At 40.4% G+C, this 26,766-nt stretch overlaps 2 protein-coding genes across 3 annotated transcripts; both read right to left on the reverse strand.

Moving 5' to 3' along the window:
- Window positions 1-2,912: 2,912 nt before the first annotated feature.
- tnip2 (TNFAIP3 interacting protein 2) lies at window positions 2,913-6,275 on the reverse strand. 2 transcript variants are annotated; one of them, XM_079159289.1, is made up of 6 exons: window positions 5,782-6,275; window positions 5,031-5,333; window positions 4,805-4,894; window positions 4,372-4,635; window positions 4,085-4,201; window positions 2,913-3,986 (listed from the first exon to the last, which is right to left on the reverse strand). In XM_079159289.1, the coding sequence occupies exons 1-6, from the start codon at window positions 6,088-6,090 to the stop codon at window positions 3,708-3,710; spliced, it is 1,362 nt and encodes a 453-aa protein (XP_079015415.1). In that variant the 5' UTR covers window positions 6,091-6,275; the 3' UTR covers window positions 2,913-3,707. The 2 variants fall into 2 exon arrangements, with proteins under 2 accessions (XP_079015415.1, XP_079015414.1); XM_079159288.1 differs by having other exon boundaries at window positions 2,913-3,989; window positions 5,782-6,272.
- Window positions 6,276-9,168: 2,893 nt separating this feature from the next.
- Window positions 9,169-11,929, reverse strand: sfrp2 (secreted frizzled-related protein 2; the record flags this gene model as incomplete). Its single annotated transcript, XM_079159293.1, has 3 exons — window positions 9,169-10,838; window positions 11,136-11,216; window positions 11,428-11,929. 3 exons carry the CDS (start codon window positions 11,927-11,929, stop codon window positions 10,534-10,536), a joined length of 888 nt encoding a protein of 295 aa, XP_079015419.1. The 3' UTR covers window positions 9,169-10,533.
- Between the last annotated feature and the right edge of the window lie 14,837 nt (window positions 11,930-26,766).

The raw sequence follows: 26,766 nt of genomic DNA on the forward strand, positions 1-26,766 counted from the left end.
TGAGTTACGGTTATGTTCCTCAGACTGCTTCCTCTCAACTTTTCAAAGAGTGACTATCTCTTAAAACCGAGGGATTTCTCAATGAAAGATTACCACTCAAATTTGATGATTGAGAGAACTGTGGTAAATGTACTTCATTCAAGGGAAGACAAAAGGTTTTAGTTTGTGAGAGCCACCAGAGCCCATCTGACTCATAATTTATTTCAGGTATGAATCATGTTTGTAGGGCGTGCTCACTCTCAGTCACCAGTGATGTAAGATGGGATCTACCACATTTGAGCAAATGCCCCGCAAAACTACGCTAACGTAGACGAGCCAAAAATCACCGAGCAAAATGTCTTGAGAGACAAATGTGGGCCGTGATCTAAATAAAACATGACATGGGCACAGATTTGTGTTTTTTGATATGTGCAGAGATAACAGCTACTTAAGACAACCCTTTCCCTCAGTTAATAATAGATTTATGAGTCAATTTCCATCATTTGTCCTTTCAAAAAGGTTTCGTTATTTCGACCTTTGCTGTCTGAATTCTGGGTTGATGAGGGAAAACACAATGGTGCTCTCGGAGCAGTCTGACAATGGCAGGCGAGCACCAAAAGGATTATTAGAAGGGATCACAGCTGCCTTGTAGCTTGTAATCAGAATGCTGATCTATTCATTGTCGACTGCCTGGAGCGCTTCAGGATCACATACATTTCCAAAGAGGGAATCCCCCCCACCCCACCCACCCCCACTTTGTTCCTGACAACATCTGCCACAATGCTGATTTTGATAGTTGAAACCCTGGACTTTCTTACAAAAAAAAAAAAAATCCCTTCCGACCCAACATTAATACCAACTACCTGAACCAACATACATTAAATCAAAAATGATCTGCTCAAGTTGACAACGCTCTATTTTCAAATAATAAACTTGTCTGCTTTTTTGGGAATTCCCTCATGATGGCGGGAAATTCCCATTCTTTTAGGATACACATAAGATTAAAGGCTGTATATATCTATCCATTCTGTGTTTGTCTGGATAAGTGTCAGGCTGAAGTTATTTCTCTTTGTTAAAGTATACGACAGCATGTACATCCTGATGCTTTGAATGTAGTTTCCAACAGGAACTGATCTTCCGCTGTCACCTGACTTTTATTAATTCTATTGTTTCTTAGAAAAGTTCCCAGACACTCAGGTGGGGGACTTGTGACCTATTTCTTTCCACTCTCAGATCGGTGGGTAGAGCGTTTTTTTTCTGGGTGGAAGTTCAGTCACTTATAGACCCTGTTATAAATGCGTGGGTTTGTGTGTGGTGGGGTGGGGGGAGAATCCCCAGCAGACAGCTCGTGGCCTTTTTAGGGGCTGTGTGCATTTCTACCAGGCTGCATGCAGACAAAGGCCTCCAGACGAGTTACTGAAGTTGCCCTTTAAAGCCAAAATAAGAACCAATCGTTGAATGAATAATGAATTAGAGCCATATGTAAATTAAATATATTTTCAAATATCTTCCCCAGTTAACTGATGAGTAAGTTAGCATGTGATGCTGCCTGGTGTCATTTAAACACTTGGCCTGTCGAACCGCTTCATTTTGTTTTCAGAGGTAGTCCTTCAACACTATTTATTTTAAACATGTTTCTTAAATAATAGCTTAATAACCTCTAGTTATTAGTACATTTGAGATTTACATGAAAATAATTCTATATTTTGGGAAATACAGGTTTTCTTTTATGACAGTTAAAATGTGGCTACCGCTCGCAGCTAAGTTAGCTAGACAGCTAGCTCTGGCTTTGTCCAATGTTACAAAATCCTGCTACCAGCACCCCTAAAGCTCACTTATTAACTGTTATATGTTGTGTGTTTAATCCGTACAGACATGTGCCATTGATTCTTGTTTACCGTGTAGCTGTAAGACATAGCCAGCCCCCCCTCCTTCCAAGCTTTGTGCTAAGCTAAGCTAACCGACTGCTCACAGTAGCTTCATATTTACCATACAGAGAATGGTAACATCTTCTGGTCGGATTCTTGGTAAGAAAGCAAATAAAGCAATTATATTCAATGATATAGTATTTATAGTGAGACAGTGCAACTTTTGTTAAAGAGCAACCACGTATATCGTTATCCCATAAATGATACACAAGACTGACTGTGACTCAAAGCAATATCTTGCTAGCTTGCCAACATTAGCTCACGCTGGTAACGCTTTAGTGATAAAAAAAAAAGAAGATAGTTTTGAATTGAGCAAGAGTAGTGTTACCGCTCATGGATTCAACATTTCATTTGTAAGAAGAACATGTTGCTTCCTTTTTAATAAACAGTTTTATATTTTTGCTTTAAAGTAGTTCTTTGATCATAATGTGTCTTGTGTTCACTCACACAGACACCACGGTGGTTTGACTGAGTCTTTTCTGTGCACTGCAACAGCCTACTTCCTTTTAAACAGGGGATGTCCAGCTTCCTGTGCTTACTACACTAAACCCATGACAAGTGAATCACCCAAACAGCACTATTGACCTAAATGTGTCAAAATGGTACTTCACAGACACTGTGACTGCAGAATGTTTTGGTCACCAACTGATCCGCAGGCGGTTGTTGGATGTAACTTGAGCTACAGTCTCTCTCTGGTCTTCTCAGTGGCCCTGTAGTGTTTGCTATAGCCACACAACAGCTGGGAATATGGCTGTGACAGTACAGCATGCCCATTCAGGCAACACTCGGAAGGGGGTTTCCACCACGCACACAAGCACATACACGTGACACAGATGGACAGACACACACACATAGACTTAGATTAAGTAGCGCCAACATTTTCGTGGTTAGGCTATGATCTGTGGTTACAGCTCGAGGCTGCAGACTGTCAAGATTTAAAATACGCCGCGTGATAATGTGGCATACTTAAAGCTATATAAATCACCATAAGATAAAGTGTGGGTAAACAGTATTTTATTACAAAAATAATGTGCCAGCTCAAGAGAAACGGCACAGGATCTCCAAAAATAAGTATATTATTGTCAGTTGGGATACAATCTTTACATACAGTGTTACAAAAAAAAAAAATGGATAAAACATTTTTTCCAGTTATAATGTATTAACATTTTTTAATCCTAAAAGTGTACCAGAAAACAAATATTTCATGGCTTTACCTTTTCCAAATATTTATGCAACATGAATAAATATTAATATAGTTATATATATTTTAAATGTCTTATTAAGAATGTATAATTTACAGGACAGAATATGTAAAGTTCAATCGAAACTAAACAACCAATAGCACCACATTATCCAAAATAAGAAGCTTATGCGTCATGAATGTCTTAATCGTACGATTGAGTTTTTGGCTAAATGTCAAGAAAGTGCAACAGGTTTGTAATTTGACACATTGAGGTATATGACATTTGATATATTGCATTGACATCCACTTCCCTACCACAATAATCTCCTGCATTTCCACAGGAGAACACTAAGAACCTGACACTGTTCACGATGCGGACTTAGAAAAGCCTGATCAACTCATTTCTCTTGCAACAGGGGAACTTTGGGTTGTACAGTTTTGCTCCACTATGTACTAACATCTCAAGTCAGTCGTTTCATTTGTAGTCAAGTTTCTCCGAATTGGAAACTCCACTCAGGTTATTTTCTGCCGTGTAGTGCTGCTCTTCAGTGTTCGATTACCGTCAGCAAGTGATAAGTGTTTTTCTTTTGTTTTTTTTAAAACAAGTGTTGTTCCGTTTATCTTCTGGCACACTCTTCACAATGGTTCAGGTACTCTGTGGCGTCCGTGTCACTGAACGTGATGAAGCATCGCGGGCACTGTAGCTCTGACAGTTCGTGCCACGCAGGGCGCGGTGTGGCTGCTGCTGCTGTGGCTGCAGCGGCGGGCTGTTGCCGCAACTCAGCCGGGGTCCTCAATAGAGGCTCTGAAGAGTCCTTATGGCGCCTTGAGGTGATCCTGTGCCCTATGTGCACGCGACACATGGGAACCATTTCTCTGCTCTCTCTGCTTGCTCCCTGCTGAAGGCAATTTTGTACATACACGGTTAGGTTTGCACAAGCAAACACAAAAGAAATATGGAATATATGCAAGAGTTTGAGGGCTGTCGTCTCACCTGTTTGTGTAGCTGCTGTTTTAACTGATAAATCTGCTCCTTCAGGTCTTGGATCTGGCCCTGCGCTCGCTCCCGGTCGACACGCTCCGACTTAAAGTCGTCGGTGTAGATGAGGACCTGATTGAGGAAAAGAAATAACTTTTTAGTCTTCTTGTTTCTTCAAATGTCAGTTTTCAAAACACATCAGAAGCCTAAAGAGCCGTTTGCAGTCCAGTTCTACTAATGTAATCTGATTCAAACGAAGCGTAATATACAGATATGTATGGAGATCATGGTGTAGCACAGACCTGCTGCTCCAGAGTCTGGACGAGCTCTTTGTCGTGCGTCCTCAGCTCCTCCACTTCACTACTCAGCCGCGCACACTCGCTCATCTTCTCCTCGAGTAAGCCGTTGAGCCTGGAAATCTCCTGTTGAAGCAAACCGGTGCTTATAGAGCCAAGCCCTGGCATCAAGCCCTGCACAGAGGTCTCCTTTAGCCTCTGACATAAACCTCGGATATAGTCCTCCCTGCTGGAGTCATACTTCTGCCACTGAGAATTCAGGCTTTGGACCTAAAAGAAGGAACAACAACAATAGCAAGTTTAATATATTTACTTAAAAAAAACAGCACCACCTTAATATTGCGTATAAATGTTTTGTTTATTTTTCTAGTGCCCTTATTTCAGGGAAAAATACAAGTATAGTCATCGACGACAACTTGTAAACTTGGTGAAGACTTACATATGCCACTCGCTGCTTTAGCTGTTGATTCTCCTCTTGAAGTTGACAGATTTGGTCGTTAACACCACTCATGTCAGAGGAATCTGTCATCTGTAGAACAATGGTGAAAGAGATGTTACAACAGAGCCCTCCAAATATAAATACAGTTCTAATGCTGCATTTTTAAAAAAAAGGTGGAATGTGATACATTCAAATATATTCAACACGGACAAAGTTTCACACAAACCTCCTTAGACTTTTGCTGCCGAGCCACCTCCTCCACTTCTCCTCCTCCCTTCTTATCTTTCTCCAGCCTGGCCAGCAGCTCCTGGCACACCTTCACTGTGGTCCCAAGCTGGCTGCGCAGCTGGTCAGCCTCCTCCGCCAGGGACGTGCAGAGTACGGCTCTGGTGGCCTCGGACCGCTCCCTCTCCTCCACGGCCGCCCGCAGCCGGTGGATCTCCCGGTCCTTCTCGTGGTCCGGCTGACACCTGACACTCTCCAACTCCAGCGCCTTCTCTCCGAGCTGCACAGTCAGCCTCTGGATCTCCTGGGGAGGAAGACAGAGAGAGAGAAAGAGAGATCAGTTGCATGGCCATATCAGTTCATATCAATGTGTAACCTTTTGACATATTTATTATAATACAAAAAAAACATTTATAAAATAAAATCTGTCATTCTGATTATTGCTACCAATATTTGCTCTGGTAGATTTATTTTCAATCATAAGTCTACTTGTATATGAGGAAGTCTCAACATAATGTAATTTAAAACAATACAACATCACAATAGTCTACACTTCAAATCAATAACCACCAGCATGAATATAGAAATATGGACTTGAGGGGTTTTAAAGCTTATTAGTTTTTGCCAAGAGACCATACATTAAACAGACCTGTCACTGTCCTAACTTTTCTCCCATCAACCCATTTTAAGCTCCATTACCTACAAACACTCATCTGCATGGATCATCATATGAAAAGCATTTTCAGTCTTACCTCCTTTTGTCGAGATGCCTTGAACTCCATGTCGTTCCTCTTCTGTTTCAGTTTGCATATTTCTTTACACAAGCTCTCCAGCAAAGACTTGGACGGCCCGATGACCACGGACTCGTTATCTCCCACAGACAAGTAGAGCCGCTCATATCTCCCCAGCCTCGCTTTTAAATCTGCAATAATATTGTCCTTAACGTAAATCTGTTTGTTGAGAAGGTCGACTTCCTGCAGCGTCTCATGGTGCAGAGTATTCAGCGTGCTGCAACTCCGGAGTTTCACGTCGTTCTCAGAGTTTACACTGACGTTATCCATAGTTGGCTTCGTAGATTTTTGACAGACGGATCGGTCTTTTAGTAATCCAGCATTTGACACCTCCGCTATCAGCCCTGTGACTTTACAAATGGTCCGAGGAGGTCACTTGTGTCGAGGCTGTGGCGCAGAATAATATCCCCGCACAGTCTTTGGGGGATTTCCTACAGGGAACTTCCCCGCGGACTTTTTTTTATCTTCGTCAAACTGAGCCCTGCCTGCTCTCAAAGATTCACCGTCGGCCGTCATTTGGGAGGCAAATGGGGTTTTATAGCCTGCTGGGACAAATGGTAACGAAAACATAGACACAAATGTTGAATACAAGCTAAAGAAGCTCTGTTAGAAATAGAAATAGTAGCGCTGCCTTCAGGACAGTCGTAAACTTGAGATTCCTGAGGCGAGAGGTGCGATTTTGTAACGCACCCAAGCTTTTGAAAGCAAAGGTTCCAAGAAAAGATTTTGTTTTATTTTTGCAAATTGTGTCACATAGCCCGAGTGTGAAGAGGGGGGAAACGTTTTTTATTTCCCACCCTCGCAAAAAAAAAAAAAAAAGTATTAGCTAATATTTTGTACGGGAATCACAAACAATACTATTTCAACAGCAGGAAATTTTCCCAACGGTAGTTTACAGGGTTTCCACGCATTCCGCTCCATAAACGTCACATCAGTACATTTGGAGTGTCACAACAAATTCCCCCACACTCTAGAAGTCTTGATTTTCCCATTGTTTTGAAGGCATCGTAAATGCGGTTCTCTTCCTTGTACTGCGATGCACTATAATGTAATACAGTCTGGGTTGCGCAGTTACGGACTCACCAGTGTGCGTAATTGTACCGTAGCAGTCCAGACCCGGACCAATAGGCTGATGCATACATGATGACTGACCATTGGAGGCTCTTAATAGTCCTGTGGGGCATTTCCATACATTTCTGCTTTCGTATACAAATAATTAATATATCATTGAGGCGAATATAGGTGGCACGTGCACATTTAAAGATGTTAAAGACACAAAAGAGGAGAGAAGAGAAAAAAAAATGTTGAAACCAAACCTACACCCTTGGTTTACTGTAAATGATCTTAGTTATATTAAAAAACACACGATATACTGTATAGTAGGGAAACAGACAATAATCCAAACATCTCTTCCATCTGTATGATTTTATATTATCAGACTAATCCACAATTCAATCAATTCATTGAAAATAGTGAAATATGAATACATTAATGAAATACATTTTTGAAAATGTAGACGATTAGTAAAATGAGTCGTCATTCTTGATGTTGCCAGGCTTCACGTGTGTTAGAGACGTAATGTGCATAGGCCTACACAGTACAGTGATGAAAACAGTATTCAGATACTGTTCTTAAAAGTATCCATAACAGTGTAAACATACTGTTATAAATACAATTTGTTATATGACTGAAGTAAAAAAAAGTCCTCATTATGGGTTGGCATATTGATTCTTATTAGCAGCATTTTAATATAGTGGGTCGAGGTGGAGCTATTTAATTTACTTCAAGTTTGGTACAATCAGAAATATTTAATAAAGTGATTGCATGTTTTGTTTGCAAAGTCGATATAGCTCTCAGGTAAATGCAGTGAAGTGCAAAGAACAACATGAAATGGAGTAGAGGTATAAAGTGGCAGAAAATAGAAATACTCAAGTCAAGTAGTTACACACAATGCATAATTATTCACAATCATAAATGAGCCTAACTTAATATATCATCAGGGTTGGACCCTGGACTACACACAAACACTGTACTTCAATCTAATCATTGTCAGGTCAAAATGAAACTCTGTCTAGACTGTAGGTGTACACTAGACCAAAAGCATTCTTTTAAGGCCTCAGTTGTGCTGGCCGGTGGGGAGTCCCAGGTATTTCTGGGCCAATCATTCCATAATGTCACACGAGAGCTCCAGAGGTGAGTCATTGAGGTCACATGGAAGTCATGTGACAATTGTCAGAGCCACATGAATCAAGGTGTGAAGTGTGTAAAACCAGATAGAGTATCTTCAGTAAAACTTCCCTAATAGATCACAGACATGAAGACAATTATTTTACGAGTTTTCTGAAATGTTTGAATACGCAAATGAGGCATTATCTTATCAAAGATGTGCTAATTTGCATTATACATTTTGAAAACACTACAGGTATGGGGAAAATGTTAAAGAAGGGATATCACAATGAAACTTCCCTAGTTGATAGCTTACATTAAAACCAATTCTATTCTGTATTATAAGTTTTCCGAAATGTTATGTTTAAATATGCAAATGAGGCATTATCTAATGCTAACTTTTGGTGAATTTAGGAGAAATATTAGGACCCAAATAGACAAAGTGTAGTAAAATAAACACCTAGATGTCTATTTCGGATGTTTTCTTTCCACTAGTGTGAGAGAATTAATCACCAACACTTTTGATATTCAGCAAATACATAAGTATTGATTTGGAAATCTATAAGAATGAGGTAAAGTTTTCCAAAGTTTATGACGAAGTACAATAAATGTGCTTTTTGGCATCTTCTTCCACAATAAAAAACACCTGTAATGTGTTAAAAGCCTCAGGCCTCATTCAGATTCACAATACAAGAATGTACCATAGTACTCCAAGTACTGAAAAACAAATGGGCATCAGCAACATAAAATAAGTGCCCTGCATTTCTCAGAAATTAATGGTCAAAATGTAAAACAGTTTGTGTGAAAACACAGGCAAGCATGAAAAGCGTAAACCGTAAATCAATAAACCATTGAATGTACACTACGCTTACAGGTCAAGCTTCATGTAGCGTTATGAGCCGATATGTTCAATGGTATTTTTCATGGTATACGCCACTGGAAAAAAAGAGAAGCTATAAATACAGTGTGTTGCAAAAACATCACCCCCAAATGCCTCATATGCATCCAATTATTACCAAGACCAGGTTTGACTCATGACCTCCACTAGATGGCGGTGTTTCATCAATAATACATACTGTAGGTTTATTTTCATTATTCAAACTGTGGCAATGATTCATTTTTTATTTGAGTGTATTGATTTCTTGCACAATGAAATGAGTCATTTCAAAACATGATGTTGGCAGCTTTTAATAGCTGGAAACTATACAACAATAAAAGTCAGTATTTGATATTTACACAGTAATACTTTCAAAAATACTTTTTACATTGCACACACACGCACGCAGGGCCACTTGATTATATGCGCCTAACAAGTTACTGCTCATCAAATCAACGCTACCAACCAAAACTCAGATATTCATCCTCTAATAAAACCCCAAAAACAACTTGTGTCACTCATCAAAACAACATCGTGAAGAAGCAAACCGAAACTCAACATAAACGTTTAGCTGAAATATGAAAGCCTGGAGTAGAAAAGGGACTAAAGTACAAAAATATTACCAAGAGTATTAAAATGTTGAACAGGAAGAGAATATAGCCAGCTATCTCTCATTTTTTGCTTGAGAAAACGGTAGGAATACAAAAACACTAACATTATATTTGTCTTTGAACATCACACTACGCACACTGGGATCACAACTTCACTTACTATGCAGCACACAATATGAATCAGTAACTATTTATGTGGAACTATGAGAGAAAAGAGTTTTATTTTCGGAAGACTTCAAACTCATAGTTGTTTAATCATTTAAAGGCCTTTGACCCTTGTGATGTAATTTGTTCCTTTTAGGAGTTTTATATGATCCTTAACAAACAACTGATGATGATTTCACCTTGTTTGAGGAAGTCCCCATGAAAAATTAAAAAAAAGTTTCATTTTTAGGTTATGATGAAAAAAAATCCCAGGGAATACCAGAGGTGAAAAGGAAAACGTCTTAAACTCACCCCCGAGCGCAGGAATAGAAAGCCACATCTGCCTACATTGTTTTTTAATCCTGAATTAAAAACTCGGCTACTTTTCCCTCTAACCATGTAATTAGTGATCCTTTACACCTTGGATGCCAGCTGAGTGCAATTAATGAGGGGACAGCAAAGGCAGCTCCCCAGGAGAAGACGCGCCACTTTTAATACGGGCCACTGGGGGTCGCTCACTGCTCACGAAGTGCAAAATTAATGGGAGTCAATGGATGAAAACAAAAATCTCATATTACTACAATTTAAGGGACTTTTTTTGCCTCCTAAAACCTAATCACTTCTGTACCTGTACCAGATGTAAATGTTTCCCTTAATGGTGAATGTAGCTTGAATGTATCAGCATAGCACCTTTCGGAACATGAAAACCCATAAGAATTATAATTGTAGAGGTTTTCTTTAGCCAGCAGACATGCTTTATATTGCCAATTTTTTGGATGTGGAATTGAGAAACATCTTTGCTGGAATCTAGATAGGAATCTATGAACCATAATTGCAATTTTTGTGACAGCTGGGAAGGAATAATTGCAAATAGCTCTCCTAAACTTTTTCTTCAACATCCCCTCCCCTCGCTTCCTAGCACTGCAGCTTGCGGATGCTGCGGGAAATCCTCTTAAACTCTCGCTGTCCCTTCTGCCAGCGCTTCAGCGAGGTGATGACCAGATGGCCGTCCAACTTCTGGCCCATGACCAGGTAGGCAGCGTGGATGTCGTTCATCTCCTCACAGATGCACTGCAGGCCGTCCTTCAGCCACAGCACCGTCTTCCTCAGGTCACGCTCCGTCACGCCGTTCAGCTTGTAAATGGTCTTGCTCTTGTTCTCCGGCACTATCTTGGTGTCCCCGTTGATGTAGGAGATCTCTTTAACTTTGATCTTCAGAGCTTGGCGCAAGCAAGAGAGAAAATATGGGATTTGTTTTCACAAAATCTGTGTGAAGATCATCTTTTTTGACTTGTCAAAATGAAGCCCCATGAGAAGGCCTATTGATGGTTTAGTGCTAAAATGCATGCCATAGGTGAGATGAAAAGTGAAATCCTGGTCACAATACACATTCTTTCTTTGCACATTTTAGTTAATGAAACACATTTAGCAGTGACGTTTTTTTGAAATCTCCATTCATGACCTCTTGGGGCCTCTGAGCTCCACCTTGAACTAATAAAATAGGAGGGGGGACTTACCAAAGTCATTCTTACACAGGTTGTCAACAATTTCGTTGTCATTTTCATCCGTTTCCTTGCAAGCATCACACACCCTGGGCACTAAAAGAGAAGTTAGATTAGGTGAACATCATATCATCTACCACATTTTAACCGGAAATGACCTAAATAAGTAGGACAGACACATCCAGATGTTATCACAGTGGACGGTGGTGCAATAAATGGACGGATAAGCGAATTATATTTATACACCACGGAATTAATTAGGCATTTACGCACAATACTTGGGGGGGGGGGGGAAACGAAACCATACCTTCTTTGGTGACTGGCACAAAGTTATCGATGCCTGCAGGCGGTATGCACAGGTCATTGTCGAGTGGGAAACGGTCGCAGTCCAACATCTTTGGCCAAGGGAAGCCGAACGCGGACATCACGGGCTCGCAGCCGCTCTTGACGCTCTCGCACAGAGACCTGCACGGCTGTATGGGCTCGTCCAAATCGTCCAGACAGACGGGAGCGAAAAGGGAGCACAGGAACTTCCTCGTGTCGGGGTGACATTGCTTCTGGACCAGAGGGATCCAAGACGAAGCTTGCTGCAGAACTTCATTCATGGTTTCGTGCCCGAGCAGGTTCGGCAGGCGCATCTCCGTGTACTCTATGTCGTTGCACAGGAGGAGATTGGCCGGAATCGCCTTGCAGTTGTTCTTTTTGTAGAATAACTCATGTTGTCCGAAATTGTACAATCCGTGGATAGCTTCCATGCAGGGTATTGTCATCACCCACAACACTGTCACTGTCGAAATGAAGGACCTCATTTTTTTGCGCGTAAAACTTGCAAAATGTAAACGCCTAATCATCAGGGTTGCTGAGCATCAGTCAGCGTGGATGGAGTCTCTGTCAGTGGCCAGCAGCTACTGTAACAAGAGGTTTTCTTCCAGGCATGTCTGGGAGGAGTCTGCACGCTGTGCGTAAAGACCGTTTCTCCATTCAGCACTTGGTTTCCTCATATCGGGTGAAGATAAATGTGTCTCCTTAGTCCCCCCCCCCCCCCCCCCCCCCCAAAGGCCCAAATTCTCGCGTGTTTTTCCTCTGGGTCTCACAGGTATTTTTGATTTCTAATTATAGCTCATAGTATTTTATCACCGGACGTTTTCCACAATTCCCCCCTCTATTTCATCTCCTTCCCCTTCGTGGAACTCACAACAAAACTTGTCTGACAGGTTTTCCTCATTACGCCCAAATCAACAGCAATATATCCTGAGTGATCCCTTAACGTGCTGTTTTTAGCCCCGTGCTGTAAATAGTTGGGAGATGTTGTCAGTAGGGGCATTTAGCTCAGCTCAGTGGAGCGTTAATTTTCCATCATTAGGGGGTTCAGCAGGGAAATCCTCTGGGCAGGTCTGCAGGTTCATGGTGAAATATTGTTTGCCCTGGTGTGAGAAGCAGACCTCCACTCAGCACACCCAGGGGTGAAACCAAATCTGCAGCTCTGGCTCCTATCCCCTCTCAGACCCCCTTGAGCTACAGCCTGGTCTGCAGACAGCAGTGTGGTTCTTCTCAGGATTGACCCTCTTGTTCTAAAAATGAGTGAACACTTAAATCTCGCATGTGATGTATGTGGAATTTCTAGCTAAAAGGGTCAGTTCACCCAAGTTACAGAAACATATTTTCCCACTTACCCCTGTGGTACCTGTGGTTTCTAGATATTCTGATAGTTTAGGTTTTACTGACACAGATTTAGAGACATGTGTCATTGAGACTTCTGCTGCCACGTCCAATAAAACAAAGGTACATAAAATATCAAGTGTGATTCTATTTTCCAGAAGAAATGCATTGATCAGCATATTCTAAAACTCATCCAGTGTGAAAAGTAGCCTCACATGTTGATTCCTGTATTGTCAGCCTCTCAGAACCTCCTCAGCTGTCGGTTCAGTCATTCACAAAGGTTACGAGTCACTTGTTTTAAGTAGTGGGGAAAATAATTTGAATAGAAAGCACAGTTGTAGTTTATTTTCTCTGAATTAAACCTGTGATTAGAGTTTATAGCTAGGTGCGCCACATTTCTTTTAGCAGAACTGAACAAAGACGATCGTTTTGGAAAGAGGCCTGGCTTCTTTTTCTTTCCATAAACAAGCCAGAACGTATTTTTAAAAAAAGGATTGTGAACCTGGCATATAAATGGTGTTTTATGAATAAAGTGCTGCACCCTTAAATGAGGTGTTTGATTGTTTTGTTCAAGTAGGTACGGTAAGTGTTAACAAAGGAGCCTGAAGCATCATCTCATGACGAATCCACCCTATTGTCTGTTGACATCATCATAAATATATATTACTCACACCCAGAAACTGAGAGGCTACTGTACATGAGAGCAAAACTACAGCAGTAAGAGCGCATGTTGTAACGGCTACAATACTTATTTCCAGTATGACTTTGACTAATTATCTTCACCAAGAGAATCATGCAATCATTTGCGCACACGCGTGTCCGTGAGTGAGTGTGCACCTCTGTGTCTGACCACGCCTAATCTCCAATTCTGCTGCAGCATACAGCATAATATTTCGGCGGTGCCTGCTGGGGTTTAAAACAAGGCTATGAGAGCGGTGAGACTGAATCTCAGTAGAGTTGCAGGAACATAAGAGTTGGCAAAACTCATCACTACGTGTGACATCTTTCACGATGCACGCGGTGATTTGATCCACGGCTCATAGCTTCTTTCAAAGAGAACATGTCTTCCAAGCTTATACCAGGCTTGAGCTGGCATTCAGAGCGAAAAACAAGGGGCTGCGTTGGTGGGGGTTGTGTTGCTTCAGGTACTAGCGAGACATGAAATACGATCCAGGAAGTGCAGCTTGAGTGACAGCTCCATGAGTTTGAAGGGTTGTTAGATGCCAAAACACTGCACAGCGGTTTGTAATACTCTGAGACAGAATGATGTAATTCTGAAAAGTTAACGCGGCGGCAATTATCATTTGTCACAATGATTTCCCGATGCAGCACCAGATCGAGATGAAATGAATGAGAGGGTCTGAATGCGGCCTAAGAGCGCGAGAGGAGAGACCTCACTGGTTCTTCAGCCTGTGTCGGAGGTTTAACTTGTTTTTACAGGGCAACTCTCCCCCTCTTATCCCCTTTCCTTCAAAGTGTGCTAATTCTATTCAGGTCTCTGTAGGAACACTTATACGGCCATTTAAGGGCTCGAGGCCCCTATTAACCTGCAACTGGACTCCCTGTAGCCGAGCAGCGGGTCAGCTGGCTAAACTGTGGTGTGGCAGGTCACATGCTAACCTTTCTTGGGCGACTAAATGTGATCAGCTGTAAACACACTCTTGGGCTGTGTGTGCAAACTCTTATGGGACATGCATTGGGGCTTATGTATATATATATATATATATATATATATATATATAAAACATTTGTGGTGAAGTAGTCGGAGTGATAGATCATCTTGATACTTCAGCTCATCTTTTATGATTACAAGAAACAAAGACTACAAATCATGGAAATGGACTGCAGCTAGGATTGGATAAAGCCTTACCAGACCTAAGGTTTTATACCTCCAAACACAGATAACATCCAGTTTTCATTAACAATACGGTTTCACAGACAGTTAAGGTCCCGGGATAGAGGTAAGCTGATCCTAGGCCTGTGCCTAAAGTCACCCCAGCAGGTTTTCATTACCAGTCTGTGTGAAAATGAGACGCAGCTTGTCGGACCTAGTGGTCCATCTGTTGCCCCTTCGTTCTTTGTCTTTCCCCTCCACTACCATTAACCCTTCACCCTTTTCTTTCATTTTCTTTCACAAAGAATCAAGGGCTACACTACTGTCAAAAACAATCACAGGCTGTATGGTGCAGGTTCAAAAGAAAGCCAAACCCTAGTGGGAATGTTTTGAGGAATCAATGTATTAAGACTCATCTCTCAGTTTGAGGATCATCAAAGCGGTCAGGGCTGCTATAATGTAAACCAAACCATCTCTGTTTTGTTTAAAAGTCTTGTTTCTTAGCAGATTCCCCACTGCCCCATTTTTTATGCAGACAGGCTACCCAGCTCCATACAGGATCTTGTGATTTGGACAAAATGACATCTCATAATCACAGATTAAAAGACAGGTCTGGTGATAGTCTATATTTTTAATCCAAAACCGACAATGAAGTGAACGAGTATGGTCTGTCTGGTTTAATCTTATTCCTCTGTGTTGAACTGTAGACCTTCATTCTTGAACAAAAACTATTAAAATCACAATGTTGCACTGCGTGAAATGCTCCTTCAATGCCATGAATATGGAGACTTTAGTTTATTTTGAATCAATCCCACATACAAAATCCTGCTGCCGTAAACACGCTATAGTGCATCAAATGTGTATTAATCTGCGGATGAAAAAACTTCAGTGTCCAGCTGCTTTAGAAAATGACTGAGCCTCTTTTAAAAATCAAACTACATTTTTAAAGATACATTTCTTCAGTATGAATAAATGGACTTTGGGCTCAGTGACATAGTTAGGCCAGAAAAGTCGGAGAACCAGAGACAGAGACAGAATAATATAATGTTAGTTTTGGCTTTTTAAGTAAAACGTAGAATAATGCCAGTCTTAACCTTTTAAAGGAAAAACTATTTTTCAGTATACCTTCATTGGTCTGAGATCTCTTAGGCGTGATTGTGCTGAATCACTGCCAGTTTTGCTATAGGACAGACTCCGTGAAGATGGTATCTTCACAGAAATGGTGTTATCTGTAATAGGGATTATTTAGTAGCCCAGAATGGAAAAAGAAACACAATCCTTCACTATTAGGACCACTAGTCTTCATCTTCCACGGCCCCTTGACTGCCAACTAATCAATCATACGGCTCTGAACATTGTCTTGAAGTGCACTAATGAGCTTGTTAACTTCAATCGCTCCTTCTACATTGACATTTGGGAAAGAATGTATCCCATCCAAGAGGAATTAATCTCATTAGAGCTCCAGAGACATATAGATTGTGCCTGCTTGGCGTAATTGATGTTCCTATTGTACAGGTCTAATTGACTCAGTATGGGGTTTCAGAGCAGCTGTGGGACACGTAGACGACTCTACCAGACTTTGGAAGAAGCACATGTATATTAGAGATGTGGGCACTGTACGTAGCAGTGGACAACTATGTGCAGAGATGTATTCCCTGTAATGTTAGAAATATTTAACGCTAAGTGATCAGCCATTTAGGAGTCATGGAAAGCAATCATTTGACATATGCTTACTTGGATTTTTGCAGAGATTAAGATGAAAAGATCACAGAGGTGGAAGAAGAACTCAGATCTTTTACTGAAGTAAAAGTAGCAAAACAGTGTTAAAATACTCTGTTACAAGTAAAAGTCCTGAATCCAAAATCTTACTTAAAGGTGCTCAATACTTAATTCAGAACAAATCTGCTAATTATAAATACTTGCTTTAAGCATAGGCTACTGCTTGGTAGCTAAACTTATAATAACATGTCATAATTTATTCGTTGATGTATATGTATTATAATGTGGTGGAGTATAAAGTACAATAGTGGCTTCCAGAATGTGGAGTACAAGAATAAAGTAGCATACAATTGAAATACTCAAGTAGAGTACAAATACATAAACAATTGTCCACAAGTACTTGAGCAAATGTACTGTGTTACATTCCATCACTGGAAGATTGCTACCACTCTCATGTTTGTGTGATAACTATAAACCACCAGCTGTTAGCTTAGCTTAGCAGAAATACTGTGGCTCAGTCCAAAGGTAATACAATCTGCCATGCAGCATCTCTGAAGCTCACTAATTCATTAACCGTTATATCGTGGTTTTTAAAATCATGCAAAAAAATGTAGTGTACAAGCTAGAAGTTGCGGTAATGTCCAAGACTGACCTGAAGTGATAAGAATTCTGGAAGTTACTCTTTGTTCTGTTTAAACAAACAAGATATAGCGTGCTTAGCGAGCTTTACTTCTATGAGATTGGTATCAATCTTCTCATCCCACTCTCCCACTAATTATTCTATCGGCTGGTGCTGACCACCATACAGCTAATAAGTATGAACAAAAGCTCAGTATTTCAAGGCTTGGTTTGTGTTACGGGATACAAAAACAGTGTTTGTTCCATAAAACACAGCAGTGAGCCGGGCAGGTTTATGCTTGCAGGATGTCCATGGATCAGTGTGACAAGGAGATCCTTCTGTAGGGCCCTGCTCTTTGACCCCTGACCGAAACTGAACCTGGAAGACTCACACTGTGAAGGGCTCTCGGGGGATATTTTACAACTTAGACAAACGTACAAGCAGCTCTGCCGTCACTGAAGTGTTTTCTGAATGACCCGTACCTGATCACCCCATACGGAGCAGGGCACCCCATGGTCCTGCCCCTCGTCACCTTCACACATTCCTCTCAAAAGAGATGCCGCTGTTCTCCACTTAATGAGTGGATGAACGCAAACTGAATATTTCGGACCAGAAGATGGTTTGAACTAAAATATACATTTATCTTCTGTGAAGGGAGTTTTCTGCTCTTATAAGGAGGTTTCAACTCAAGTTCTCTCTCACAAACCTCATTTATAACTGCTACAAGTACAATTGTATAGAGACATAAGAGTAAACATTCTGTACTTTTACTCCAAATCACAACCTTAAGAATTAAACCTATTGAAGTTCAGTTAAGAGTAGATCCTAAATGAATGCAGCACAGAAACAGAAACCCTCTGAGACAGGTTTTGGAGTGATGAATAATATGTTAGCTGAAGCAATATGCATAGTTTAGAATTGGCTGTTTTTAGCCTGTTTGCCTTTAATTTGAGCATTTGATATGATGTTTGATGATTGCTTTTTGTTCTCTTTTTTTATTAATCAGTGGCAGAAACAACATGACTGAGGAATTGATTATGTTTGTCAATGTCCTACTAAACTAGTTTCCTTTTTTAAATAAATATATTAGAATGCTGATGATTAAACACATTACTTGCTGATGTTGACATGAAGGATTTTGCATTAATAAAATGAATATTTTAAAATTAAGATTGCATTGTTTTTGCATCCTTATTGTCTTTGATGGGCTTTTCCTGCTCTGAACATATATGCATTATATATGTATTATATATAAAGTGTATAAATTACTCTACATTTAACTGTAATTGGGGGCTTAGTAAATGTGTGTTATTCTTAACCTAAATTGGCATTTACAGCATTCTTAAGTGTCATTTTTAAGGGTTTTTAGGGAAGTTTGATAAATGTGGGTCCTGGATCTCAATCTGCAACGTTGCACTTTTTTTTAGTTTGGTTCTTTTTTATCTCATTTATGATTAAATATAAAATAGTTTGTATAACAATTTACATGTTTAAAGTCAAGTTTTCAAATGAATTTACTTCCTGCAAAGACAAGTTCTCCGTGACAAGAACAAATTACCACTCTGGCAGAAGCCATGGATCATTTGCCTTTTGACAGTTTATGTTGTGAAATATAATCTCACAAACCTTCATCAGAGGAATTCGGGGGTTAGAAAAAACTAAAAAGAAAAACCACCCCTCTTAATTTTAGCGATCGTGGCAGCGGGTTAGCAAGTGACCCACAGTGACCCCTGGAATACCAGACACGGGCTCAAGTGTAAATAAAGGTTTGGTATTCATTCACAGTTGTGCCACCACAACAAGGACATATTTTGTTTGGAGGTAGAACTGAGAAGAGTGTGTGTCAACCTGAACAGAAACAGACTTTACACAAGTTCAGCCCAAACTCTGAACAACCTCCGCTCACTAAACTTCAAAACAGCCAGTCTGAACCATGAAAAAAGGTTGGATTTGTAGTTTTCCACAGTTTCAAAAATGGGACAAAGCCATTAAAACATATCTATCTCCATACGGAAACAGCTCTCAAAGGTAATCATTTTGTTTTTCATTATGATTTCTTTCCTCTGACACTATCGAATATTTTAGTTTCTCCCAGCATAACACAAGTAACACTGATAACTCCATTCAACTTACTTAAATGTAAATAGGAGTAATTTTATCTTGAGAACCCAGACTTGCCAAATAACTACACCATTGGATTCATGGCAGAGTTTCATGATGAAAAATGTCCATACAGTATACTAAATCATTTCTCCAGCAAAAGCCACTTCAGCCTAAATATGCTGCTTCCATTTGTCCCCAGCACAGTCAGCTGTTTATGTCAGACCAACGTAGATGCGTGCAACAAAAGCAAACAGCTCATCATGAATGTGACAAATGGAAGGCGTGTATTTTGCTTAAGATGATAACTTTCTGAGAGAAATATGTTTTCAGTGAGTATTAAATGCCAAAGGCTACATTATTAGTTTCACTCTCAGCCCTCAGTTGCTAACAAGACCAACGGAGCTTGACTCAAAAAGGAAAAGCTGTACTATTAACCAAATCAGCCTCAAACAAGCTTCATTTTTCAATCTAGTTATTCATATTGTTTAACTTCTCTGTACGTCATCTCTTTATATTCCATCATATAATGCCTGGCCGTCTTATTTCACTACTCTGCAGACTTTAAGTTATAGCTTATTTCCAGAAATAGACATTTTCTCCTTCATAGAGGTAAGTGCTTTTGTAATAGTGCCAACTATAAATGTTGAGTAGTCCAATGGACCCACAAACAAGTCATCACTGCTTCCCTGTTGCTTTCATAAGAAGGAAGCAACATTAAAACCCCACATGCTGAATTCTCCGACTGTGGTAACAGAGAAACACCCTAAATGCAGTCAGAGGGAATCACCGAGCCCTTTATGATTCCTCAGTGGACTCGTGTTAGCGCTGTCTAACAGTAGCGTCATTACCTTGCGTGTGTGTGTGTGTGTGTGTGTGTGTGTGTTTCTGTCTAATGGCAGATGGAACAAGCCGGAGGCAGTGGGCATTAAACCGGCAGAGTCCTGCTGAGAAGAGGAGGAAAGGACCCCGAGTTATCCTAAACTTTTTGGGGAGACACATCCCTGCACACACTTAAAAAACAGCCTCACATTAACTAAATGATGGCTTCCCCGTAACGCAGGCTTTTTTAACCTCAAACATCCAACAAAACGACCTCTTCCAGAGTGCTCCTGCTGTGATCTTTTGACATTCTGCTTGTATTTATCACAGAGGGATGAAACAGAAGCTCTGGGAAAGTGTTTTAGAGCATCATCACTGCACCACAAGGCACACGACAAGAACGTAAACTGGCCATGCTAATCTTTTACCGCTTAATTAAATCTTTAGCAAATCTGTGCCTGACAGTCCTGGTTAAATTCTGGTGATGGCACAATACGGAGCTACCATGTGCCAACCAAAGCATCCAACCAAGCCTCATACTGCCAGAAGTTACGTAGGCCCTATCAGATGACACATCCAGTGTATACAAGCTTAAATATAACTTTTATTCAAATCCATTCCATGCATGATGTCTGAGTTTTAAAGCTGCTATTACAACTGTAATGGGAAGCAAGAAGTGACAAACTCTCTCAGTGTCAAGATGATGCGACTGCTGTTTTTGACTTTTTTTTGTGATGAAAATCTTTTGTTTCTGCTGTTCTGCCAAAAGAGCATGACATATCCCATTGTTTATAGGAAATATTAAAACCAAAAGCTTCATCGTATTCTGATCAAATCAAACCGGCATTCAATACTACTCCAGATTAAAGATGATTTTAGGTTGGTGTAGGGAATGTAAAAATCATTCTGAATATTAATAAAGTAATTGTTGTTCTATTTAAGGTTGAGCCTTGGTGACCAACTACTTTGCTCATAAATTCATACTTGGCAACACAACTGACATATTAAGGCTTCATGTTACACGCAAGCTCAAATGTGTTTGTTTGTTTTAGGAACTCAAGTGTGACCTTCATGAACTCTTTTCTGTTGGTTCATAAAAACAAAATAATGATGTATTTTGGTGGGCGGGGGGAGTAAATGTGGAGGCAGAATCATTTCAGTAAGTTTTGTTGGCTTGATTTTTAACAATGGCTGTTTTTGCTGAATATGTACAGTGACTTTCCGGGACAGCGAGTGTTAAGGAAGTTAACATGAACCAACGGGACCAGATTATCTGACCTCTGACCCCTACACACTTACTCAATGTCCAGACATTCACACACCTGACAGAGAATCCAATCGTGCGTAGAAAGAGAAACTGAGGGCGTAAAAATCTTTAGATGCTTTTCACTATCTTGCAGAAAAAAAAAACGATTCTAGCATTGGCAACAGCTGCCAACACTGCAAAGCAACCCGAAAAATTCAGTCTCACAATATCGGAGAAGCGATAATGTTGCAAATAGTTAAGCTTCTGCTAACCGCAGCCAAAGGCTCATGGCTGCTGCTAAGGTTAGCAGTTCAGGCTAAACTACGGGCAATATAACGCACAGACCTGAGAGTAGTATCCATCTTCTCAGCTAACTCTTCGCAAGAAAGTTGATTGCTTTTCTACTCCTGAAGCATCATTATGTACATGACAACATAATGTACTTGCTAATAAAAATGATGATATTATGATATAATACTGGCTCTCAGATAACGGAGATGATTCACACTTCTGCTGCAGCCTGGCTTTAAGGTTTCAATTTTACTTTTAGATAAACACTACAGTAGCTTCAATAGACAAACACATTTTTACAGACATTAAACTAAACTGAAGTACATATAACCAACACAGGGAATAAAAGGTAAGTTAAAAGAATACTTGTCCAAAAACAACTGTATGGTGACTGTGCTGTTTGAAGCTGCCCGTTTCTATAGTTTTTGTTCAGCTACGGTAGATCTTTATTTGTATGTTTTTGCACTGCATCAAAGTACATTAACAGACACAATCCTTGCATACGCCAGTTGCAACTACATGGTTGAAATGAACACATGCTTTGTGCTTCTACACTCTGCAGATTATCCTCAAAATGAAGGGACAAAATGAGCACCACATGGAGCACCGTGCACAGTCCTGCACAACCACTTCCAAAGGCCTCGGAACCCCCAACACACACACACACACACACACGCACGCACGCACACACACACACACACACACACACACACACCAAGCTTTTCCTCCTGTCTCCCACATCTGTGTCTATGGCCCTAATTATTTAATACCTTTCCCTTCCAACCTCCCCGTGCAGCCGAGGCACTAATAGGCCCATCAAAAAAACTGCCGGGGCCTCTGATTCTTGTTACCCTGAGCTAACCGATGGGGATTTCACTGGTCAGTGGATGAACTCATGCTACTCACCACCTGTGTTTATTCCACATGGATGTTGCTGCTGGATTGCATATACGAGTGTGAGTGGAGGATGGTAGAGTGGTTTGGGTGTTGCTTCTTCAGTGGGCTGAGGGAGGAAAATAGTTTCTGGTCTGCTTGTTTCAGTCTGTCTGTGCTTAATTTATGCATGCTGGTTATTGTTGCTCTGTACATTACATTAGCTCTCCTTTGTTGAGCAGGGCAAAGACAAAGCTAGCACTACCAGAGAGATGGACACTTGTGTCGGCGTCATTTGCTACCTGCACTGTTTAAAAGTTAATCTACATGACGCACCCCGTGAAAAAGAGGGAAGGTTGGAAAGACTTGACCCCGAAATGTGTTTGATCCCCTCCATCCTCCCGATGTCCCCGCATACAAAAATGGATGGACTCCTTTCGTACTAGAAGGGAGGAAAGCTGTCATTGCCACCTCGTCTACGCTGTGTCAGACGCAGCCATTTGAACCTGAGGTTGGGGCATAAATCTCCGCTCTCGGGCCAGCCTTGACATTCTGTTCCCAGATGGTGCCTCCCCTGCTGTGGACTCTGCCCCAAAGGGGTCTGGCATCTCAGCCGGACCTATCCATCACAGGGGAACTAGGCCCTTTATACTGGGAGCAGAGGCCCCAGTAGGGAGCACCTGCCCGGTTTTCACCCTCGTGGCTAAAACAACCCCCACCCTCCAGTGCACACTTCATCCCCCGTTGCTTTCCTGAGGGGTTACAGGTCACTTGTGGGTGTGAAACAACTTTGCATGTCCACAAACACTCTTTTAAGGTGACATTCGCACTCCAAAATCTATTAGGCCTCATATTACCAGCAGGTCAAAGGGTGAGATATGTTAACAGAAGGCCACACATGCTACAGACAAAACACGACTCAGTACTACAAACGAATGCTAAGAGTCAAAACTACAAAACAGCACTTGAAAGAAATGCCAGAGTAAGGAACATGAACAAATAGACATTTTAAGAAAACAAAAAGGAACGCTGGGAGCGCTGATCAATAGCCCTAAAGTGAAAAAGAATGTTACTTCTTCACTCCAAACAGCTTAAATACAAAAGAATTGTACTGCTCCCATTTTTGGTCCATCTGTTTTACATAGTGTGGCCAAAAAAACATCACTGATTTGATTGGACCCAAATGTGATGCTTGAGGCTCCTTCATACATCCAAAGCCTTTTTGACCCTCCCTTCCCCTGCCCTCCACCAACAAAGCTTTCCTCTCCCCACTGGTCTCGTTCAAGAGGCTCCAGGCCTGTCGATGTGTGTGTGTGTGTGTGTGTGTGTGGGGGGGGGGGGGATGAGGAGTCTGGTTCCAGCTTATTGGGTTGCCAAGTATCAAACCACCTGTAGGTTTAAAAGGTGGCTCTGAAGTACGGTTTGCTGTTTCATTGTCGCATGCAAACATTGTAGTGGTGGACATAAACAACTAACCAAAGCATTGGACAAAAGAAACAATAGCTGTTGTGATATTTACCTCAAAACCACAAATGCCAACCTCATGAAGGTAAATGGTAGGCAACAGACATTTCATGGCGATCCATCCAGTATCTATTAGATACAGATATTCAATCTGGACCAAAGTGGTGGTCCAACTGACTGATACTGCCATCCATAAAGTCATGCCCTTAGAATGGCTTTAAAAAGAAAGTGGATTTATATGTTTCTGGACATTTTCTACACTTCTATAGCTGTGAAACTGGATTATTGTTGAACTGTTTAGTGGATTCAAGATTAAAACGGACAAAGTATATATTTAGGATTTAATCTGAACACATCTGAGCTGTCTCATTCTAAAATTACAGCATATTTTAAAAAGACTGTCTGTCTGCTATTACACTTTATTACTGTTATTACTGAAGAATAATAATAATAATAAGTCATAGAATATCATGAAACCACTTTAAAAATAATATTGTTAACTGGTGGTAGACAAGGGTCTGTTATTTAAATAAATGTAGCATTGCCACAATGTCAGGTACTCAATTATAAGTTAAAATCTTGAATTGTATTTAAGTACAGAATTATTAAACACTTTGACATTATGTGTCAAAAGAAACCATACATGTAATTACATTGCATTATATTATAAGATCATTACTAGTGATGCATTTTAGCAGATCACGGTTTGGTTGTATCACTATATCTTCACATTGCAAAAAGTTGTTTGCTGCAGAATATCAATTTTAGCACCTTTAAATACTTCCCACCATTGCTGTGGTTCACGGTCGTTCATATAAATTGGGTTTGAGATACTCAAGAGGTATGGACGTATAGTTTTCTTTTAACCAATGTACTTTATGGGGTTTTGGAATGAGACTCTGCAGTGAGTTGATAAAACCCTGAAAAAAAATCTACCGGCAACAAGCCAGATTCTACACTCTTCAAATCCTTGTTCCCAGCTCTGCTCCGCTATCCCCCATCATGTCTGAGTTCATTTCCATCAGGACCAGGCACAGCAACGCACTCTGGCATACATCATCCCACACACTTGTCAAACATCTGAAAAAAAGATAGAAAGGACGTTCCACATGGTTCTGATAAAACGGAGGTAAGCTGTGGTCAGCGCAGTTTACTTGTTCTCGTTCTGGGATTCTTTGTGTAAAGCAGCGCATTGTGAAGATTGAGGGAAAACAGCAGAATAATAAATAAATGTTAAAATTGTTCCTCGTTTTTTAATACATCATAACATTTCTCTCTTCTGCAATCAACTGTGCCCTTTTGTGAGAGAAAATATTGGATTGTTTCCAGCTTGCAAATGAAGCATAAAGCGAGCTCTCCGTGTGACCGTGTTTACACAATCTTTCAGCAACACAACTTAGATGAACTTACAGATGTATGGAACATATCAGGACTCTGCACATATGTTGATTGTCTGGAGTCAAAGGGCCCAGTGGTAATTTATGATACTGAAGAAGGTGATTTATGTTTTCGCCACGAAGCTGCTGACAGACTGTAAACAGATTCTGGCTCTCCTCTAAACTAAAAACGTTCTCCTGCAATCACTTACTCTACACTGAAAGAAAGAAACAGAGCTCTAACTGTGTCGATTCTTTATTGAATACAAAGTGGATCATCTATTGTTTGCGGCAGTTAATTCAATTCCTTACACAAAAGGTTTCTTCTACAATCTCAAATATGCAAATACCAGATCTCCTTCAAGACTACAAACGAGGATAATCTGGGTTTAGAAATAAGTGAGTTCAGCAGACCTCTGCACGAGCTCGTAATCGGCTTCAAGCAGCTCAAGGCTACAACTCATTTCTGAGTTTTAGGACTCGTTCAAACTGCCGGCTGTCGAGTTGCATTGTGGTTTATGTCGGCACCAGGTTTTTGACAAGAAAGATTCATTTGTGGAATAAAATAAATCTTAGGTTCTGCTGCCTCTATTTTGATCCTTTTTTTTTAGAAACTTTTAAATGGGATTCTGTTAATACTATAGAAGTTCACTGCTAAAGTTTTCTGTTAATTTGTCAAATATTTTAGTTTATAACCAAATAACTTCTAAACTAGCGACATTTCCTCCCGTTAATCACAAGGTAGCCACGCCTTTAAGCATAACCTGCTTTATCGTTTTATTGTATTTGACTCTAAATGGGAGCATCATTTACTAAATGAACATCATGTTGTATTGAAGAAGACTTTAAAATAGAGGTCGAGACCATAAACTCATGTTTGCAATGTTGAGGCAATAAATCAAGTGAGAAGTAGGGTCATTTTCTCATAGACGTCTATACAATCAAAGTTATTTTTGCAACCAGAGACGCCGCTCCCTGATGGCCAGTAGAAAGAATGCTTTCTTAAGGTTAAGGCACCTCTGCATTTGCTTCACTACAGACCAATAAACAGTCGAGGCTTTGATGGGAGGCAAAATGATCATACTGAAGGACTGAGTTGCATAAAATACACAAGTATAGTATATAAGAAAATATGCAGAAATTGAAATGTCTTTTGAAGACCAGTCTAAGTTCAGTCTATAATCTATACCATCTTTCATGTAAGAGAACTTCAGAAGAGTTCCCAGAGGCTCTTGTTATAGCTTTACTTACAGGTGGAATCTGTAATCTAAAGCACATGTCGCAAATCTGCATCACATATACATTTTTTTTTTTACTGTTATTCAGGTAAAAGTCTTACAACCCACTGTACCTCTGGCACCAGACACAACAAACCAGGATCGGACTGCTGCAATTTGGTTTAATTCGATTTTACATTCGTCAATATAAAAACTTCCAGTTCAGCTAAACACAAATGTAGAGTGAGCTAACACACAGTAAACACTAAAACTTACCACTTGTTTTTGCATTTCTTCAACTCCATCAAATCATATTTTTGCGGGTATGAAAACATTTTAAAACTAATTATTATTAAATCCACTGTCACTCCGACTGCACCTTCCCGCTCTCCAAACGTTTCTCCGCCAAGTGTATCTAACCTAAAT

Source organism: Pholis gunnellus (genome assembly GCF_910591455.1).
Source record: "Pholis gunnellus genome assembly, chromosome: 5".
NCBI lineage: Eukaryota > Metazoa > Chordata > Actinopteri > Perciformes > Pholidae > Pholis > Pholis gunnellus.

Excerpts from the sequence above, each read along its gene's own strand:
- tnip2 (XM_079159288.1), bottom strand. The coding sequence starts at position 6,090 with ATGGATAACGTCAGTGTAAACTCTGAGAACGACGTGAAACTCCGGAGT. Across the intron at positions 5,334-5,781 it reads AGGCATCTCGACAAAAGGAG|GAGATCCAGAGGCTGACTGT; the intron begins GTAAGACTGAAA and ends CTTCCTCCCCAG. Across the intron at positions 4,895-5,030 it reads GGCAGCAAAAGTCTAAGGAG|ATGACAGATTCCTCTGACAT; the intron begins GTTTGTGTGAAA and ends ATTGTTCTACAG.